At 35.6% G+C, this 15,810-nt stretch overlaps 1 protein-coding gene and 1 pseudogene across 4 annotated transcripts; one reads left to right on the forward strand and one right to left on the reverse strand.

Annotated features, from left to right (window-relative positions):
* The first annotated feature begins 371 nt into the window (after positions 1-371).
* LOC107867882 (alpha-1,4 glucan phosphorylase L-1 isozyme, chloroplastic/amyloplastic) lies at positions 372-8,590 on the forward strand. Of its 4 annotated transcripts, none has more exons than XM_016714354.2 (15): positions 372-905; positions 1,878-2,116; positions 2,307-2,408; positions 2,613-2,789; positions 2,983-3,258; positions 4,309-4,580; positions 4,867-4,984; positions 5,071-5,496; positions 5,597-5,749; positions 6,471-6,599; positions 6,721-6,957; positions 7,158-7,234; positions 7,596-7,782; positions 7,970-8,170; positions 8,321-8,590. In XM_016714354.2, the coding sequence occupies exons 1-15, from the start codon at positions 680-682 to the stop codon at positions 8,435-8,437; spliced, it is 2,937 nt and encodes a 978-aa protein (XP_016569840.1). In that variant the 5' UTR covers positions 372-679; the 3' UTR covers positions 8,438-8,590. The 4 variants fall into 4 exon arrangements, with proteins under 4 accessions (XP_016569840.1, XP_016569839.1, XP_016569841.1 ...); XM_016714353.2 differs by having other exon boundaries at positions 411-905; positions 7,970-8,240; XM_016714355.2 differs by lacking the exon at positions 5,597-5,749 and having other exon boundaries at positions 411-905; positions 7,970-8,240.
* A 3,447-nt stretch (positions 8,591-12,037) lies between these two features.
* LOC107867881 lies at positions 12,038-15,053 on the reverse strand (annotated as a pseudogene).
* Positions 15,054-15,810: the final 757 nt, after the last annotated feature.

The following is a 15,810-nucleotide window of genomic DNA, read 5'->3' on the forward strand; positions in this document are numbered from 1 at the left end:
TATTTTTTATACTAATACATTGTACGATGATTTGATCGACAGCTTTTCCTCAAAAATTTGAAGCAAAAGTCGTGGTGGTGGCCCCTTCACTGGTCTCCAGTAGGCACTGATTTTCTAACAATGACACCTTCTAAAAGATAAAAGCAAAAAGTTAAAAGTAGGTAATAATTTATCTTTGATTTTTTGTTTGTTTTTATATTTTTAAAGTTAAAATAAAGTATTATTAAATATTTTTTTTTTTTTTTTTTTATTCTTATCAAAGATTTTTTAAAATAAAAAAAATATTTAACAATCAAAAGCATTCAATAATAAGCAAATTCAAACACCCACGTCATTAATATATTTACACTTTGCAGTAAGAGACAAGATAATAGTCCATGATTTTATTATCTTTGTGAAGAGCACATGGACGGTCATTCTCCTGCCTCGGCCCACAAAGCAATTGACGATCAGAATTTTTCGTCCGTCCGCACGCATCTCCCCAAAAAAAATCACATCAAGTGGTATCGATTCGATACATCCACCATCAGTAACTCTTTTTTTCCTCAGAAATCTCGGGATGAGTGAAATGTGGTATGATCAATAATCCACATCTCCACATTCTCTTCACCTTCATAAATCTCCAATTTTCACTCTCACACTCCACTCACATTCAATTGTTGAAAAACTAGATCTGTGCATGAGCATAATGGCGACATCGTCCTACTGTGCCGCTACAAATGGAGTAGAGTTATTCAACCATTACGGGTCCAACTCCAGATTGATCCGTTTCAGTTCTATAAACACAAGTTCCAAATTGTTTCTTACTAGAACCTCCAATTTTCGCAGAGCCAAACGTTGTTTCTATGTGAAGAGTACCTTAAGTGAGCCCAAGCAGAAAGTTCAGGATCCTATTACTGACCTAGGTATTTCCTTAATTTAATATTCTGCAATTTATTGGAATCAAAATTGGGTAACATTTCGTGGGTCAATCATTTAGGAAAGGCATAACACATAAATGTGCCCTTCAACTTGGCCTTAACTGGCTCTCGAACTTTGGATTTGCACACACACGCCTCCTATGTAGCAAACTCGTGATTTAACATGTAGGAAGCGTGCACCTCATAGGATTTTCCAAATTAAGTTTCTTGATAGTTTGGACCTGCCAATCTGGTTATTGATCAAATCTTATGTTGTTAAGGCATTATTGCAGTATCTAATCGTTCTTATTCATTTTGTATACAATAGTGAAGCATTAGAAACTTGGTATCCGGACCATAGGAATTACAGAAACTTTTGATATAATACATAAGCCCTTTAACTTGGGCATCTATGCCCTCCAATTTTGGATGTGCACAAGTAGACAAAGTTGAACATGTAAACACATATGTTCTACGTGGAAAATCTCATGATTACATGTAGGACGCATGCATCTAACACATTTTGCCATATAGGATGTGTGTACTTGTTCTACTTGAATCTATCTCTTGAATGAGATAAGCTCTTTTACTTTATATAATGAACATCAGGATTAGCTTGTGTTTTCTAATCCAAATAAGCAGAGTCATGGTTAGGTTTTTGGTAAATTGAAAAACTTATAGAGAGATTTACCTGTTTGCACCGAATTTATCCTCCTGTGTTGTCAACCAAAATTTTCAAAATATTTTGCCTTTTGAATTTACAACATTAACATAATATGACTAGACCATCATTTTACAATAATATGCAAGAAATTGATGGGTTATTTCAAAGATAAATGATGGAACTTCGAAGGATAACTCAAAAGGAAAAAAAAAATTCCAACGGACTTGATATACACAGTTGTTATTTCCATCAGTTCCTTCTAATTTATTACTTACAAGATTTATGTTTATTCCCTTGCATGACATATATAACAGGGGCTGAGAGTGATCTGAGTTCTTTTGCTCCTGATGCTGCATCTATTGCCTCAAGTATCAAATACCATGCAGAATTCACACCTTTATATTCTCCTGAAAGGTTTGAGCTCCCGAAGGCATTCTTTGCAACAGCCCAAAGTGTCCGTGATTCCCTCCTTATTAATTGGAATGCTACGTATGATACTTACGAAAAGAAGAACATGAAGCAAGCATACTATCTCTCCATGGAATTTCTTCAGGTATCTCATTAATCTTACTTTCTCTTTGCTCTTTGATAAGACATAAAATTATATCTAGTAAGAAATTAATCCATTTGATATTTGCTAACAAATATACTGTATATTTATTGTTACAAATGAAAGTTCCTGATAACTATGCTTAAACAACTTTATGGCAGTTGAGTTTAATTATGTCCTATTTACTATTTAGGGTAGAGCATTGTTGAACGCAATTGGTAATCTGGAGCTTACTGGTGCATATGCAGAAGCTTTAAAAAAGCTTGGCCACAATCTAGAAAATGTGGCTTCTCAAGTAAGTGATTTTTTTTTCATGCGTCAGAGAACTGTCTAGTTTTCCAAGTTCTCTTTGTTTTACTCGAGAACAGTTGGACTATGTGTATTCATTTGTGAATTGGTGCATTAACTGTTTTGTAATGTTCAGAAGCCATACATGCCATACTTTTTCATATTTTTATTGGAGTTGACTACTTGTTAATTTTGGAATAATTACTGACAGGAGCCAGATGCTGCTCTTGGAAATGGAGGTTTGGGAAGGCTTGCTTCCTGTTTTCTGGACTCTTTGGCGACACTAAACTACCCAGCATGGGGCTATGGACTTAGGTACAAGTATGGTTTGTTTAAGCAACGGATTACAAAAGATGGTCAGGAGGAGATCGCTGAAGATTGGCTTGAAGTATGCTTATTACTTCATCAGTTCTTGATTTCATATATGTTTACATCCTTAGATAGTTTATGTCCTTGTCTCTTACTATTCTCCTTTTGTCTTTAGAGCTTTTGATATTCCTTTGTTCTCTTTCTTTTTGACTTATTTACTTTTATTTCGTTCATGCAATGTGCATGTTCATTATTGTTTGTTTTCCATGCAGATTGGCAGTCCATGGGAAGTTGTGAGGAATGATGTTTCATATCCTATCAAATTCTATGGAAAAGTCACTACAGGATCAGATGGAAAGAGATATTGGATTGGTGGAGAGGATATAAAGGCAGTTGCATATGATGTTCCCATACCAGGGTATAAGACCAACACGACAATCAACCTTCGACTGTGGTCTACACAGGTTCCATCAGCAGACTTTTATTTATCTGCTTTCAATGCTGGAGAGCACACCAAAGCATGTGAAGCCGAAGCAAACGCCAAGAAGGTAGGCTTAATCTATTAATTTGTATGCAGTTTTATATTCTATTTGCCTTTTCTTAGTGAGGATTGGAGCTTCAGTATGAGCTTTTCGGTTTTGCTGTCTCAACACTCGCTGCATCTTCAGACCAAACAACTGTTGTAGGACATGATTTCGGGTTCCATCATAACCAGTGGATTTTATAGGGATGCATTTATCTGTTTCTTTAAAATTGACCTGAAGTAGTAAGTACACTGATCTAATCAGAATCATGAGGCCGATTATCTACATTCCTATTTGTCCTAGGCACCATTTAACCTACCCTTCTTTTCTTTTCTCTTTTTTTCGTTTTGACAATACTCTTTCTTTTCTTCTTGCCTGTTTTTTTTTTCTGGTGGTGGGGGTGGGTGGGTTGCAGGGAGTGCAAGAACAAGAGACTGATGACCAAGTTTTTGTAGAAAATGTCAGGAGACCTGATATCCATATTCATACAGGCACATCTTAACCAGCTCTTTTTGTTTTATGTTTCTTTTTTCTAAATCACTCTCGTTTTTTTTTTCCTTGCCCTTTTGTTCTTTTGTTTGGGGTGGGGTGGGGTGGGGTGGGGTGGGGTGGGGGTGGGGGGTTGCAGGAGGCTTCTCTTCGTATACATTAGGGACATAATAACATACGTAGCAGAACATTAATATAGATGACCTTTTTGAGTTTGTAGTGAGAGAGAAGATGATTCCCACTATAATGATCATATAAGAGATTTTGACAGTCTTTAAGAACAATAGGATGTTGATCCATTTATATTTTGGATTTTATTTTGCTTGTCCTATGAAGGACTTTTGGCAATCTACCTTGTAGTTTTTTAATTGAAAGATTTTATATATGCATTTTTGTTGAGTCTTTTTCATTTAGTTATTTTACTTATCTGTACGAGGTTTATTTGGTACTTCTTTCAAAACTATGCTTCACTTCAATGAAGCAAGTATTTTGCTTCTCGCTTTAAGTGAAGTGGGCCCTTCTCGCTTTTTTGCGCTTCTTGTAGGCAGTAACACTGGTCTAAGCTAGCATTTTCTCTAACATCAGATATGTTACGTACTCTACCCTGGGGATGAATCAGATGATGGGAAAATCCTTAGGTTGAAGCAACAATATACCTTGTGCTCGGCTTCTCTCCAGGATATTATTGCACGATTTGAGAGGAGATCATGTGATCGTATTAAGTGGGAAGAGTTTCCTGAAAAAGTTGCTGTGCAGATGAATGACACTCACCCTACCCTTTGTATCCCTGAGCTGATGAGAATATTCATAGATCTGAAGGGCTTGAATTGGAATGAAGCTTGGAATATAACTAAAAGGTACTTAAAATTACACGCTTTACATGTGGAAAATTGAGGTTTCAGTTGGCTTTTTATTTTTGTGCTGAATAAACTGCATGGAAGTATCATCTGAATTTGTTTTAAATCCATGATGCAAGTGATACTGTAGTATGCTATCTTATTTATGAACTTCAAGTTCCGTATCATCTGAATTGGTCATCGAACATCAAAATGACAGGAGATAAACACACTTTTAAACATAAAGCATTATCTTCTATTTTTTAAATAGTCTAACGCTGACATCCTTAATGGTGGAAACTGCCAGAACTGTTGCATACACAAACCATACTGTTTTGCCTGAGGCACTGGAGAAATGGAGTTATGAATTGATGCAGAAGCTGCTTCCCAGACATGTTGAAATCATTGAGGCGATTGACGAGGAGGTGATGGAACTACCAATTTAGCAGATCTATTAGGTTATGCAAGTTAATCATTTTTGACTAATTTCTGCACTGTGCTATTTTTACAGCTGGTACAAGAAATTGTATCTAAATTTGGCTCACTGGATCTGGAAAAATTGGAGGAAAAGTTGACTACGATGAGAATTTTAGAAAATTTTGATCTTCCCAGTTCTGTTGCTGATTTATTTACTAAGCCTGAAATCCCAGTTGATAATAATACTGAAACAGTAGAAGTCCATGACAAAGTTAAAGCTTCTGGTGAAGTTGTAACTAATGATGAAGATGACACTGGTAAGAAAACTAGTGCAAAGACAGAAGCAGCTGCAGAAAAAGACATTGAAACGAAAACTATTGTGAGATTGGAACCAGCTGTCATACCACCTAAGAAGGTCCGCATGGCCAACTTGTGTGTTGTGGGCGGTCATGCTGTTAATGGAGTCGCTGAGATCCATAGTGAAATTGTGAAGGAGGAGGTTTTCAGAGACTTCTATGAGGTAAGCATCATTAGTATGAATCTTTCGATATGTATCAGATCAGTGATTTTGGTAACACTGAGTTTTTGTTCATGCATTATTTTACTGTTAACATTTACAGCTCTGGCCTGAAAAATTCCAAAACAAAACAAATGGAGTTACACCAAGAAGATGGATTCATTTCTGCAATCCTGCTCTTAGTAGCATCATAACTAAGTGGACCGGTACAGAGGACTGGGTCCTGAAAACTGAAAAGTTAGCAGAATTACAGAAGGTATTTCATTTGCCTTTTCTGGCTTGGCATGTTTAAGAAGATGAGCTGGAAGATTTTGCTGTTTGCTGTGAGATAGTTGAAAATGCATCCTCTGTTACACCCTCCAAAGATTCACAAAGTTTTTGAGGTCTACTTTTTTTGATTTTTTGGAGAACATGTGAAGGCTGTGTTCACAAAGATTACAATCCAAAGGAGTATGAAAATATGGAGTCACCGCCTAAGGAAACAGATTGTATTGGCCAAGTGTGCAGGTCACTTGACCCATCCCTTGAAATTCTTTTCAAAATTGGTTTTGAAAGAAAACCTTTTGAATTTATTTTGACTCCAAATGGTTGTGGATAACAATGATTGGACAAGGAAATTCCTTTGGTTAAGGAGCAGGTGTTAGGCATCCTACCCGTGCATAAATTTCTGTTTACCCTCCTTTTTCAACTGATTTCAAGATTCTGGTTAAAGCCGTCGACCACAGATATTAAGATTTACATTAGCAATAATTGAAGTTTAACTAAATTATAATGGGCTTCTTAGAATTACATAATTTTGGGAGAATCAACTGAAAAATATAAGCTAAATCAAACCTTGAACCTGCACTTTCGTCTAGTTGATAATGAAGTTAAAAATAATAACTCACTATTTACAAAGCAGTTCCATTTCAAACTGAGTGTATGTGCTCTAAAATGTTCACCTTATGTTGTGACTGAACTGTGGGTACCATGCACAGTTTGCTGATAATGAAGTTCTTCAAACTGAGTGGAGGGAAGCAAAAAGGAGCAACAAGGTTAAAGTTGCCTCCTTTCTCAAAGAAAAGACAGGGTATTCTGTTGTCCCAGATGCAATGTTTGATATTCAGGTGTGTTATTCTCCATTTTTCAGTTTTGGCCATGATGATTAGTTTGCCTCGTCTTATATGAATCATCTCTTGTTTTTGGTCAAAGTATCATGCACTTGTCAATTAAGAAACCAATTCTCAGGTAAAACGCATTCACGAGTACAAGCGACAACTTCTAAATATCTTTGGGATTGTTTATCGGTATAAGAAGATGAAAGAAATGACAGCTGCAGAAAGAAAGTCTAATTTCGTTCCTCGAGTATGCATATTTGGCGGAAAAGCTTTTGCCACATATGTGCAAGCCAAGAGGATTGTAAAATTTATCACAGATGTTGGGGCTACTATAAATCATGATCCAGAAATAGGTGATCTGTTGAAGGTATGAACTTGATTATTTGTCTTTATTTATTTATTTTTGCTTTGATTTTGATACAAGCTATTCTTTTCTAGCAAGTTGAAGGTCACTCTATTTTTAGTTCACTTCTTGGTGATTTTTGTCTGTGATATTTCTGCATCTGTTTCATCACGTGATTACTTTTTGCACCTTTACTTGAAGAGTCTCTCGTTTATATCTTGTAGGTAGTATTTGTGCCAGATTATAATGTTAGTGTTGCTGAATTGCTAATTCCTGCTAGCGATCTATCACAACATATCAGGTAATTAACTGACTCCATCTTTCTCCTCAATTGCGTTGTCTATAGATTTGGCTAGTCTGTTTCATTGGAAAGAAAGATGCTGCAAGTAGGAAACTTTGGTAGTTGCCAACTAATAGTTCATGAAAATTGAAGATTTTATGTACCTTTTTTTTTTTTTAAAAATGATCTTATGTTGTTACTTAATGATACTTAAATGGGGCAACTACTAGTGGAAAATGTTTATCCATGCCGATTCATTTCTCAGTAATGTGATAACTGCACATAAATATCTAATATTTCCATTAATCTTGTAGGTTTATGTTTTTAGCTTTATGTAGAGATATACTTGACTCTCTCTCTCTCTCTTTTTCCTATGCCCCAGTACGGCTGGAATGGAGGCCAGTGGAACCAGTAATATGAAGTTTGCAATGAATGGTTGTATCCAAATTGGTACATTGGATGGTGCTAACGTTGAAATAAGACAAGAGGTTGGAGAAGAGAACTTCTTTCTCTTCGGTGCTCAAGCTCATGAAATTGCAGGGCTTAGAAAAGAAAGAGCTGACGGAAAGGTAAAGCTCACCCCTCTTTTGTGTGACATGTTGATCAATTTTCTTTTTTCTTGGTTAATATTTTTCTATTCTTCAAATTTCGTCTTTTTTTTCTTTACTAATAACCACATAAAGTTTCTTCTCAGATGCATTGAAATGGTCACCTTGCCGGTTGTTGAACGAAAATTTTATTTCTTCTCGTTTGCAGTTTGTGCCTGATGAACGTTTTGAAGAGGTCAAGGAATTTGTTAGAAGCAGTGCTTTTGGCTCTTATAACTATGATGAGCTAATTGGATCCTTGGAAGGAAATGAAGGTTTTGGTCGTGCTGACTATTTCCTTGTGGGCATGGACTTCCCCAGTTACATAGAATGCCAAGAGAAAGTTGATGAGGCATATCGTGACCAAAAAGTAAGTCCAGTTGCTTGCATTTCCTGCAGGATATTTTGTTTGCTTTCTCATGTTCGTGCATCCTATTTAGGTAATTTACACTTGCGGAAACACCAAATCTTGCTAGTTGTGATTTATGTATGTCTAATATATGTGAATGTTCTTCCGCAGAGGTGGACAAAGATGTCAATCTTGAATACAGCAGGATCCTACAAGTTTAGCAGTGACAGAACAATCCACGAATATGCCAAAGACATTTGGAACGTTGAACCTGTGGAGTTACCATAAGAGAGGGAAGGGAATAAAAACAACAAAGCCTCAGTGAGTAGCATTGACTAGTTCCACTTGAGTCGTTTCTTTTTTTAGTGTGAAGGTATATAATCTGTAAGAGGAATGATGTTACCACATAATAAGAGATCAAAGAGCCTCATTTGCTGCTCACTTTGATTCTTCTTAATTTATGTTTTGGTCACATACTCAAACCCGGCAGATCCTCTGGGTGGTGATGTCATTAATGTTTATGCTGCCTAATCCATCAAAATAGATGATTTTAAAATCAAGTTCATGCTTTTATTCCTAAAATAAAATTGGAGGTGAGAGATTAGGGACAAAGAAAGTAGTGGAAAGATTTGTGCAACCGCCAAGGGTGTCATGATGGATGTAGTGCTGACAGAATAGATAAATTTGTCAGAGTATTCGTCCAATAAAAATGGATTGGATAATTAATTTACTCAAGTCTCAACAAATGTGGATCGCTCCATTCTATTCGCTGTAAAAATGTATTACACTAGCTATCGGAATCGTACTTCCATTCTATCTTTTTTTTTAAGATTGTTTTTGCCTTGAGCTGAGGGTTCATTGAGAACAACCTTCTTACCTCATTTTTGAGATAGAGGTAAAGTTTCCTTCTACACTTCCTAAACTCCATTTTGTGGGACTATAATGTTATTTTCGAATACAGAATCTGTATATAACAATTTGAACTTCAACACTAAGTTCAAGAACAACTTTAAAAACTACAATAAAGTTCAACAATTTCAAACATAAGTTCAAATGAGTGATCAAATGAACTACTAAAATGAAGTTTCTCAAGTGAATGATCAAATGAACTATCAAAATAAAGTTTCTACTATTTTTAGAAAAATAGTAAAACCAACTTAAGAAATGAAGATGAAACAGAAAAAAGGATAGAATTAAGTCCATCGAATTCACGGCGTGTGCTTAAGGAATTTATTCTTCTCAAATACCCGAGGTTAATGGAATCTTTTCTCCCAGGATAAAATGATTTACTTCAAAAAATAGCGGTACCTCAAACTTTCTGAACTTCAAATGCATTCAACGATTTGAAGATCACACTAGAGTGTTTTAGAAGAAGAAGAAGTTTTTCAAACAAAATCGCATTTTTATTTGAGGAAAAGTTCAGGTATTTATAGCCAAAATGTATTGCTTCAGAAAGGAAGCAATGATTCACAAAGAGAGAATTTTTCTGGAACGTCATGCCGCCTGTGTCAGACGTCTGACTGCAGGTGGCTTTTGGCACTTTCCAGTCAGGTCTGCGCTGTATCTGTGCGCGCAGGTCACCATTCGCCCCAACCAGTGTGTCTTTTGCCACGAAGGATCGCGTCCTATTGTGGTGCGTTGTGACTAGATTCGTACTACATCATGTAATGGAGAAATTTTTTGTTGAATTTTTGGATTAAAACTTCACTTGTTTTAAAGTTTCAAATAAATCTTTGTCAGAAAAATTAATCTCTCGATTATTTGACAAAGCCAAAGTTGAGTGAGCAGCAACAATGACGATGGAAGACATCTCTTATTCTTGCCTCACTATTCACATGAAGAAATGCTTCTCAATATAAGCACACGAGAGTTTCTTTCTTCCACCAATGTGGGAAAATTTTTCTTCCTTAAAGTGAAATACTCACTTCAATTTTCATCCATTTATTCCCTCTATTTTCTATTCACTTATTCACTTAGAACCAACAATTTCCCACATGAATGGGGAATGACTATTTTATCAAAAAATTTACGAATAAGTGTGTGATCTACAATTAAAGACTAATTGTATCTTGATAAGTAGGTTTTTCTTTAAACTTTCTGTGATGAACTTTCATTGGATGCACTCGGTCAATCTGTAGATCAGATATCTTTGAATTGTCGAACTTTAATTTATAGACAACACAAGTCACACAACCAGTTTTTTATCATTTAGGATTCTTACAGTTTTATTCGTTTCAGCCATGAACACGACCTGATTTTATAAGAGCTTAGAGAATAGACATTTACTATTATATTGCTGAAGTTCATATTGTTATATATTGATTTTGTACCCGAAAATAAGATATACTGGGGACGCTGTTATTCATTGATCCCGAGTCATTATCTCGTTTTCGTTGGGAGGGTTTTTCCTAAAATAATCTTTTAAAATACAAACATCTAACTTTTGTCCATTATGTTAAAGAACGTAAAACACCTTTGATCTATGTTATGTTTGAAGCAAATGACCAACTACTTGTGAATTGGCTCGTTTGATGCATATGAGCCAATTGAATTGAAGAAAACCTTCGTAACCCACCCGTAGTTGATCTAATGTTTGATCTTTATTGTGCTAATACGGGATACAACCATCATTATAAGTTGCAATTTTTTTTCAATTGATCGGGAGAAACAAGTTAATTCAGATTATTTCTTCAGTTTGATTAGCTCCCGTATGTCTGTATCACAAATCAACTAAGCCAAACCACCTCCGTGTGTTTAAATATAAACGTAGATAAAAAGTGCTCAGCTTTTTGTAACAATTGTTGATGTATCTTCAAAATGATTATTTTAAAAAGAAAATACATAATTACATCACTGATCTTGTCCAAGTTTTGCAAAAAGACACCTAAACTTTAACTTCGACTAATGACCCCACGATTCTTCTTTATTTCGTTGCAAATTCACCATTTTTCGCTGAATCTCAATCACAATAAAGAGAGTGGATGCACGCACCAATCAGGTGCTGCCACGTGTCAAATATTTTTAATTTCATATTTTATTTATTTTTTTAATAAATTTTTTTCTTTTTATTTAATTTATTATTTATTTTTTTAATAATTTTTTTTCTTTTTATTTAATTTATCACCCCACCTCTTCCCCCACCCCACCCCACCCCGCGTCCAACAGCTCCCCCCTCCCCCCACGCATCCAGGTCAATAGCTCCCCCCGCGTTCAGTTCCCTCCATTAAAATGGAGCTTAAAGCTCTTGTACAATCTCCATTTTAATGGAGCTTTAAGCTTCATTTTTATTTGTGACCCCACCCTACCTCCCCACCCCAATCCCGTCCAACACCTCCTCCCCATTCCCGTCCAGTTCCCTCCATTAAAATGGAGCTTAAAGCTCCAATTAAATGGAGGTTGTACATCACATTTCCTTTTTAAAATTATGGTGATGATGATGTTGTTGCTTTGATTGATGTTTTTGTTGTTGTAATTGATGTTGTTGTTGTTGTTGTTGAGTTATGGTGATGAAGAATAAGTTGGGGAAGAAGACAATGGTGGATGAGTGGGGTTGCGGGGGTGGGGGGAGGGGTTATGAAATAATTTTAAAAAATAAATAAATATTAATTAAAAAAAATATAAATTATATATTAAATTATTTACACTTGATAGCTTTTAATTGGTCAAAAAAGTTAATTTTTTCCTTTTCACGCGTTTGCGGCGTGTGTATACACGTAGAGGGTCAAAATGGTGTATTTGCAATGAAATAAAAAAGATTCGTAGGGTAATAGGTCGAAGTTAAAGTTTAGGTGTCTTTTTGAAAATTTCTAACAAAAATTATGTACTTACCTCTATTTTAAACGAACCCTTAAACATGATAAGGTTATTTTTTTGTCATTTTCTCGTTAATATTCAAGTACCAGAAGCTATAATAAATAGTTGACAATACTTTACCAAAAAAAAATAAAAAAATAGTTGACAATGGTTTTGACCTCTGTCTACGGGGGACAAAACAAAACAGAACTTAAAACTGATGAAAAAATAGTAAAAAATTCCCAGCTAAACTGACCGTCTGATTGCTAGTATATTTGATATCCAATCAAATAGTAGAGCTTTCAAACAACAGTGGGCATGGCCCTGAGCCAGGCATCCAGTGGTTTACCAATTTTCCTGCCATCAAATATGAAAGCAGGTTTCTGCATGTTATCATATATCTTTTTATAATCAAGATTCTTGAATTCATCCCACTCTGTATGAATGTAAACAGCATGAGCATCCTTTGTCGCGGTGTAGGCACCCCAGACGGCAGAAACTTGTTTCACATTAGTCGGACTCACTGGTTGGAGGTGAAGAGGATGATCCCAGTCAAACTTGTTCATTGCAAGGTCCCTTTGGATTTGGTCCTCGTTAACCTGAGGGTCATATATACTCAGCTTGGACTTGTCTCCCAACAGTCCCTTGCAAACATCAATTGCAGGGGTTTCCCGAGTATCACCAGTATCCTTCTTGAAAGTGAAACCTAGAATGGCCACTTTCTTGCCTGATACTGTGTTGAACATTGAGGCAACAACACGGTTGACAAAACGAATCTTCTGATAGTCATTAATCGTAATTAACTGTTACCAATATTGAGCCACCTCTGGAAGAATGTTGCATTCACAAATGTAAACCAGATTCAGAATATCCTTTTGGAAGCAAGATCCACTGAAACCAACACTAGCATTAAGAAACTTGGGACCAATCCTTGTGTCCTTACCAACAGCATATGACACCTCCGAAACATTTGCTCCAGTAGCTTCGCAGAGAGCTGACATGGCATTCACAGAAGAGATTCTTTGTGCCAAAAATGCATCCGCAGCTAGTTTTGAGAGCTCAGCAGACCACAAATTGGTGTTGCGGATGCGATCTTCAGGAACCCATTGGGCATAAACATCTTTCAATGCTAGGATAGCCTTCTGGCTTCCTGGAGTTTCGCGACCTCCAATTAAGACTCTGTTAGGTTTTAAAAGGTCTTCGATTGCAGTCCCCTCTGCAAAACTCAGGGTTTGAGAGGATTTGGAAGTTAATTCCCTTGCTGTTGTGGGTCAAAATCTTCTCAATTGCCTCAGCAGTTTTGACTGGAACAGTTGATTTCTCAACGACTATTTTGTCAGATTTTGATACATCAGCACTCATGCGGGCTGCACTCTCCCAGTAAGTCAGATCTGCAGCCTTGCCTGCTCCAAGGCCCCTAGTCTCGGTAGGAGTGTTAACAGAGACAGAAACTATATCAACCTCACGCACAGGTTTCGCCACATCTGCGCTAAAGAGGAGATTACTGCCTCTGCATTCCTTGACTACATCCTCAAGGCCTGGCTCATAGATGGGAAGCTAGTCACTATTCCAGGCAGTGATGCGAGACACAGAAATATCTACAACAAGCACTTCAACGGAGGGACATTTGAGTGCTATGACGGCCATGGTTGGGCCACCTACATATCCAGCTCCTATACAGCAAATCTTCACCATTATCCTCTATTCTAAAATCTGCAATAGGAAAAAATTCAAACTTATTCTATAGGCTTCATTTCTCACATCAAAGGCAATGCAAGGTACATAAAGAAATTTGTTATATACAGAAGCATGCATAAAAATTACAAACACTCATATGTTTATAATTAGCCATTAATTAAACTTACTTCAACAACTATTTTGAGACCTACCAGATGATATCTATGATTGAAAAAATTGTGTTCACCACAAAACACACAAAAGACTGCTCTTTCTTGCATTTCTCTTTGTAGAGTAAGTCGAATGCACAAGCAAGAAAAGACTGCTTAAACAAGAAGACAGAGAAAAGTGGATACAAAAAGAATAACACCTAGCATGAAAGAAAGAGAATAGTAACCACAAAATGAGATATTTGCATCTATCAATCACGTGCACTAAAGCTTTACATATAACTCCACAAGTCAATACATTATGCACCAGCGGACACTGGAATTTGGAGAGATTATGAAAATGGTACCAAATGGGCACATAAGAACAACAATTGTGCTTACTGATGACATAGAAACATGATCTTGATGAATCTAAAATCAAGAAGGAAGATTCACATTCCAACTCCTGCTCTGACCTCAAATGCTCAAGTCCATTAGCTAAATTGCCTCCATGAACATATATTTTTTAGATTGAACGAACGAATGTATAAGGGGACCCTAGATCTAGTAAGAACTAATAATGAACATTGCATTGTGCTAGGGACCTAATATTATACATCAAAATAAAGAAGACAAACAGACATTTTCATCATCTCATCAAATACGCGAAAAGTATTTCTTTCTTTTCTTTGTTGAGTATATAACCTTAGTAAAAGCAGAAATTTCAACTTACCAAAATCACCTATTTCCATTATCTAACCAGACACACAAAAAGATTTTTTTCTTGTGAAAAAACCATAAAAGTAGCAAAAAGTTCACAATTTTCGATCTTGGAAATCAGACACTTCAGTTATCAAATCAGATACACCAAATATCCCCCACCCCCTTTCCCTTCCTTCTTGTCTTACCAAAGAGTAGCATAAAGTCTACTCCTTTCTGATCATTGAAAAATCAGGCACTACCACTATCGAATCAAACGCAGAAAAATGGGACCAAGAAAAAGCACAAAAATTATTACTCCCTCTATCTCAATTTATATGCCACATACGGATTTAAGAGCCAAACAATTTAAGTTTGACCATAAATTTGGATATAAATGTTCAAGTTTTTTGAAACAAAATTAATACATTTGAAAATTACATAAAAAATACTTATAAGTTACAATAATTGACAATTCAAATATTTAAAAGACATATGAACTTATTTAAATCTCGAAATTTGATAAATATCAAAAATTGAGACTAAGGGAGTATTTTTTTTCGAAAGAAGATTAAAATAGCAGAAAGTCTCACCCTTTTCACAATCTGAATGAACAGTACATATATATTTTTTACATAAAAGGCATCAAACAGGACAGAATGTATGTAGATGGGTGTGAATAAAGCAATTGTGTAAACGAGAAAAGATGGCTGAGTAACTCAACCTATGGGATGGCTCAACAGAAATGTGAGAAAGAGGTGTTAAATGTGTGTGTTAAGCACGCTAGGATGCTGGGTACCTCGTTAAATTGTCGTTAGGGTGTGCATGGTCATGGTCGGTTCAGTTAGATTTCATGTATTATCGATTTGGTTTATGGATTTTTAATTTTATATATACTAAAGTAATAATCAAACTAATAAGATATTTTTTATCGGTCTTCACTTTATTGGTTTTAGTCCTTAATAGTTCGATTTTCAGTTTAACCGATAAGAAAATACTTTATAAAATAGAAAAAACAGTAACTAACGTGAAAAAACTTGAATTAAGTTATAACCAAAATCCTACATGATTTTAATTTACAAGAATCCTCAAGGTTGAACTAAATATTAGTTAGGAGAAATTAAGAGAAATATATTTATAATATATTAAAAATCTGAATACCCTTAGAAAAGTGATTTGAACTTTTTACCCTTCATTAAAAGGTTTCAGTTTAGATAAAATCATCTTTTTCCTTTTTCCTACAATTAAATATAGCAATTATTTTCTATAATTAAATTATCCAATTTTGTCCAAATTTCTTATTGAAATAGCCGTCCTTTTCCAAATAAAATATTTTTGTTCAAA

The sequence above is a fragment of the Capsicum annuum genome, chromosome 4 (genome assembly GCF_002878395.1).
Source record: "Capsicum annuum cultivar UCD-10X-F1 chromosome 4, UCD10Xv1.1, whole genome shotgun sequence".
Lineage (NCBI taxonomy): Eukaryota > Viridiplantae > Streptophyta > Magnoliopsida > Solanales > Solanaceae > Capsicum > Capsicum annuum.

Bases quoted from the DNA above. Each gene is read 5' to 3' on its own strand.
- LOC107867882 (XM_016714353.2), top strand. From the start codon at position 680: ATGAGCATAATGGCGACATCGTCCTACTGTGCCGCTACAAATGGAGTA. The intron at 4,581-4,866 runs GTACTTAAAATT...GGAAACTGCCAG, and splicing joins GCTTGGAATATAACTAAAAG to AACTGTTGCATACACAAACC. The intron at 8,241-8,320 runs GTAATTTACACT...GTTCTTCCGCAG, and splicing joins TGTTCGTGCATCCTATTTAG to AGGTGGACAAAGATGTCAAT.